The sequence below is a fragment of the Leuciscus leuciscus genome, assembly GCF_965113295.1.
Source record: "Leuciscus leuciscus genome assembly, chromosome: 2".
NCBI lineage: Eukaryota > Metazoa > Chordata > Actinopteri > Cypriniformes > Leuciscidae > Leuciscus > Leuciscus leuciscus.
In genome coordinates this window covers 15,351,972-15,357,117 of record NC_138726.1, presented here as the reverse complement: position 1 = coordinate 15,357,117, position 5,146 = coordinate 15,351,972, and the positions used below count along the sequence as shown (strand labels likewise).

General features: G+C 40.7%; 1 protein-coding gene across 1 annotated transcript; it reads right to left on the bottom strand.

Moving 5' to 3' along the window:
• Positions 1–742: 742 nt before the first annotated feature.
• Positions 743–1,788, bottom strand: LOC309492904 (uncharacterized protein; the record flags this gene model as incomplete). Its single annotated transcript, XM_082161944.1, has 3 exons — positions 743–1,007; positions 1,134–1,288; positions 1,405–1,788. The coding sequence occupies 3 exons, from the start codon at positions 1,786–1,788 to the stop codon at positions 743–745; spliced, it is 804 nt and encodes a 267-aa protein (XP_082018070.1).
• Positions 1,789–5,146: the final 3,358 nt, after the last annotated feature.

The following is a 5,146-nucleotide window of genomic DNA, read 5'->3' as shown; positions in this document are numbered from 1 at the left end:
CCGATTAAATTGTATAGCCAACTCTTATGTACACTGAATAAAAATTGTTTTATACGCAATGAAAGGTTTCACAGACTAGGAATAGGGATGGGCGATATGGCCTACAATCCATATTGCGATATACATTGCAGCCTCTTGCGATAACGATATCACGATATATAAATTATAATAAAACCATTTCAGAACAGGTTACACAGACCCTGCTTAACAACTGCTAAATGTAGTTTTAAAAGAAAGAAAGAAAGAAAGAAAGAAAGAAAGAAAGAAAGAAAGAAAAAAAGAAACGGTGCATATAGTTTTGAGAACATTTATTGTGCAAAACTGTAATTATACAACATAATGTTGCAGATAAATAAAATTCAAGTACACTAGCTGCAGAGACTTTAAGTAGGCCTAATGTTTATATTATGGCGTGGAGCTTATGAAACCCCAAATTTAAAATTTGAATATTGTGAAAAGGTTTTCATAAAGCTGTAAGCCATAATCATCAAAACTATAACAAATAAAGGCTTGAAATATCTCTCTTAGTGCCATGCCATAGACAGTAAAAAGTGCAAAACAGTGCAGAATTCACCAAATGTAGTTTTAGTTAAGCTATTTTCTTAAAGTACACAAATAAAATAAAAATGTATAATAAAAAGAAAAAAAATATATCAATCAAAACAGAGCTGGCCCTCCTGACCACTTTTACTTGGTAATAGCAGCATAAGACAAAGGTCTTTGTGACACAGTCCAAATTATATCACATTTGCATCCTCTTCAGTGGACTCTTCTGTGTTGTGACCCTTGGCGCTGGGCATGTGATGTCTCTTGCCTCGTCAGCACAGAATGGCCTGATTTTTTCATACAGATAGGTCTGCCTGTCAATGTTCAGTCCAGGTGGGGCCAGGACAGGAAGACCGTCGATAGGGGGCAGATCTGCTCCGTTGCGCAGTAGCTGATATTCGACAGGTTGTGCATCACAGTGAGCTTTTGCAAGTACCACACCTGGTCTCTTGGCGTCAAAGCTGTGACAGAATAAGCACATAAGACATTTTAAACATGGCAAAGTATTTTCTCATAAAAAAACTGTCATGTGTATGTTGTTGCTATGTTATATTGTATGTACACAATGTGAAAGTTTCAATAAGTACCTGAAGTGCTGATAACTCTTGATATGTGGGAGTCTACGGAAGTGGCGAGTCAGATGCTGCTGCCAGTCAAAGGTCTGGACTAAAACTTTGCCCTCTGCCATTCCAACAAGCTGTGGGATATTGAGGTGACTCACAGGAGAGCTGTTTTCCACAACCTGATGACAAAAAAAGAAGAGAGGAAGAAAAAAAAAAAGATCTTCAGTTAAACGTTTTATTGAAGCAGAACAGAAAACAGCACTGAAGTCATTAAAGCAAAGTAAAGTTAAAGTACCTCAGCGATGTCTGCCAAAGTGTTGACTCTTGTCTTCATGTAGGCTTGCTTGATGAGTCCAAAGCCACAGTCAGGGGAAAACTTGGTGTGGCCAACAATAAGGAAGTGGATTTCAATTTTATCGTGAAGCTTGTGTCCAACCCGCCAGGCAAGGTACCAGAGCATGAAGTTGTTCTTGTTCTGCCCACTGCAGTTGTCACAATGAAGATCCACCTCTGTTTCTCCAACTCCAAAGTTGCAGAAGAAATGATGCATGTAGCTGATGACTTCATTGCTTCCCTTAGTAGATGACATGCCTTCATCAATCAGGTAATTCACCTGTTTCTGCAGCCCTTCACAGGAAACACCAAATAGGCCACATTTCCGTGGGGTCAGGAAGTACATTGGTCCAGTTATTCAGTCTCGGCTCCTCAGCAAAGACATATCTGCATGTTGCCAGCGTACTTCCTTATATACCCCCAAGGTGGGGCGGAGATACGCTATGCAAATTCCGCAGACCCATGGCATTTCATTGCCATTGGCTCGTTTTCTATACTCGAAGGTGATAGGCTTTCTAAGCGAAACCCCATTCGTCGTCATCCGACGTAACGTCTCCGTTCCCTACTCAGGGAACGAGGGTTACATACGTAACCGAGACGTTCCCTTTGTTCAGTGTTCAGTGTTGTCTTAGTTTATGTGGTTGTATTCCTCCTATACTGTATATTCCTCCTTGTGATCCCCTTGTGAGTGTTACATTTTGGATTTGGACATTTTAAATACACTGTACACAAATCATACATCTAATTCAACTTGTTTTCAGTTGCTGCCTGTCATTTAAAAAAAAAAAAAAATGTCTTGTTGAATCTCGTTTATACGCAAATTTTTAATTTAAAAAAAAAAAAACATAAAGTAGAAATTGGTTAAATTATTTTGATCAGTTAAAGTAATGGAAAAAATATATGTTGCCATGACTTACTGATAATATATATATTTTTTATAAATACACTTCATGAGCATCTATCTGTGCATTTAATCTTTAATCATAATAAGCTGATTTTAGACAAGACTTTATCACAAACTGAGCTCTTACTCGTAAAATCAGGTTTATGTTTATGTTTGTCAGGTTTATACAGGACAGTTTCATCTTGTTTCATTTTTGCAAAACAGTTTATCTTAGAGAGGAAAGTAATTACCATGTTAACCTGACAGATGGAGGGGTGACGAGCAACACATGGAGAAAAAAAATCACATCTTTGGACAGATGCAACACACACTCTATCAATTAACCAGGGCATGGTCAGGGTGTGTGTGTTTCCATCTGCTGCTATTGTAAGAAAAACAAGCTCTGTTCCCAAGCACTGAGCTGCTTTCTATATTAAATATAGAGGCTATCTTCTCAGAAGCATCCTAAATTAAACAGAACCTTGTAAGTGACTGATTTGGAACGCTCTATAGCAACTCTTTGTGTCATACTAATAGTGACTGAGTTTGGCATTTGCATGTTACTAAACTAATGGCATAATACTCTAATAAACATAAAACATTTTTAATGTAAACTATTTGTTTATTGAGTGTATCAGATAAAATAAATAAATAAAAAAGCCCTGGGTGTAGCAACTTAAAATTATATTTTATATGTTACAAAAACAGCCTTTCTTCCACATCAGAAGCATTGCTAAGCTACGGAACATGCTATCTGTTTCAGATGCAGAAAAGTTACAGTACTTCATGTATTCATGACCTCTAGACTGGATTACTGTAATATATTTCAAGCTGGTTGTCCTGCATCCTCAATAAACAAGCTACAATTAGTCCAAAATGCAACTGCTAGAGTTCTTACCAGGTCAAGAAAATATGCTCATATAACACCAATTTTATCATCTGGTTTATCATTAGCCGCGTTTCCACTGTCGGGCCAGGGCCGGGCTAGGGCTAACAGCGAGCCGAGCCGGGCCAGTGGCCTCGGGCCTCAAGCACCGGGCTTGCGTTTCCACTGCCGGGCCATTAGCCCTGCAGCGCTGCCCTAAACCCCGCCCTTAACACGCCTTCCTGGATCAAACGTCATACAACCCCACCCATTTCAGCGGGAATTATGATGTTCATTCAGGCAGGAAGTTAGAAAACTTAGATTTTAAGAAGATAGCATGTATTAACTCACCGTCCGCGGCTGCCATAGTGTCCCGACTTGTCTCTCCACTAACAGATGGACGGTGACCCAGCACACCGTCCATCAAGTCGAACCATGGAAAGTTCCTTCTCTGGGCACCGCTTTGTCCATTGTGCGTTTTAATCGCCTTGTACTGCGCCCACAACTTTTAAATTTTTTCCCGAACTTGAAGCGTTGTTCACTGAATGCTTAGCTTAGCAAGTTCAGCAACGATGTATTTTATAACGTCCTCGTTTCTGCACAGAGGAAGCTCCCGAAAAAAAAGTTGCTTTATTTTATGATAGTCCGGTATAAAGAGACGAGACGTGGGCTACTGACAGATAAAATAAAAACATGACTGTGATAGCCTTTATGATTGGTCGGATTTCTTCAAGCGTATGTTTTTTTACTATGCGTATCTTCAAGCGTTTACTATGTTTACTATGGTAACGGTTAGCGCGCATAGTCTTTTGCATCACAAACACAAGGCATTCAAACATGAACGCGAGTTAAATTATTTTAAAAGTCTTTAATGCTGACAGAATCATCCGGCGCTGCCGTCTCTCGACTCAGGTATACTCCGCCTCTGTTCGTAACCACTCCTCTAGCCCGAGCTGGCCCGCTCTGGCCCAAGGTATTCGACGGGCCAGAAATCCTGGCCGTTGGCCCTGAGTAAGCCCCGATCAAGCCCCGGAAGTGACAGTGGAAACGCGACTGGCCCTGGCACGCACTAGCACGGCCCGGCCCTGGCCCGACAGTGGAAACGCGGCTATTAAGTTTCCGTATCAATTATAAAGTCTTGCTACTGACCTATAAAGCCCTAAACGGTTTAGCTCCCGTGTATTTAACACGGGGAGATCAGATCAAATGCACGTGATTATCTTTTCTTTGCTTTTCTGTTTTATCTCGACTCGGGATGCCCAAACTGAGGTAACTAGAAAGTATGTCAGCTCCAATTTGGATCCAGCCTCTTATGAAGACTTCAGATGCCCAACACATATGAAGAGACGGCGCCAACTCCTAAGAGGACTTCAGATGCCCCAACACCTGCATTGTAAACCCCAATGTTGTCATTAATAAAGACATCAAGTTATCATAACTTAACATTACTTGAAGCAAGTTTTGGCATAAAAAATTAAACAGGTTAGTTTAATGTACTCATTTGGCAGCAAAAATCTTTCAAATGAAGATTTTAAGGGCCCTATCTTACACCCGGCACAATGCAGCTCCAAGCGCGATGCAAGTGTTTTTTGCTAGTTTCAGTCCGACGCAGTTATCATTTTCACGTCCTGTGCCATGTTGTTTAAATAGCAAATGCATTTGCGCCCATTTGTGCGCCCATGGGCGTGATGGTCTGAAAACGAGGTGTGTTCTGGCGCATTGTTGGCGCGTTGCTATTTTGAGGCAACAGAAATAGACTGCGCCATTGACCAACTGAAACCTGGTCTAAAGTCAATGCCGCAATTTTTTTGTTTGTTATTTAAAGAGCGCGTTAGTAATGTGCGCCTATAGGCGGGTCCACAACGCGTGTACATTCTGCTTATTAAACACACAGGGACGCACAGCAGCACACAAACATGCCAAATATTAAAATTAAAAGGATTACAACTTAAAAGA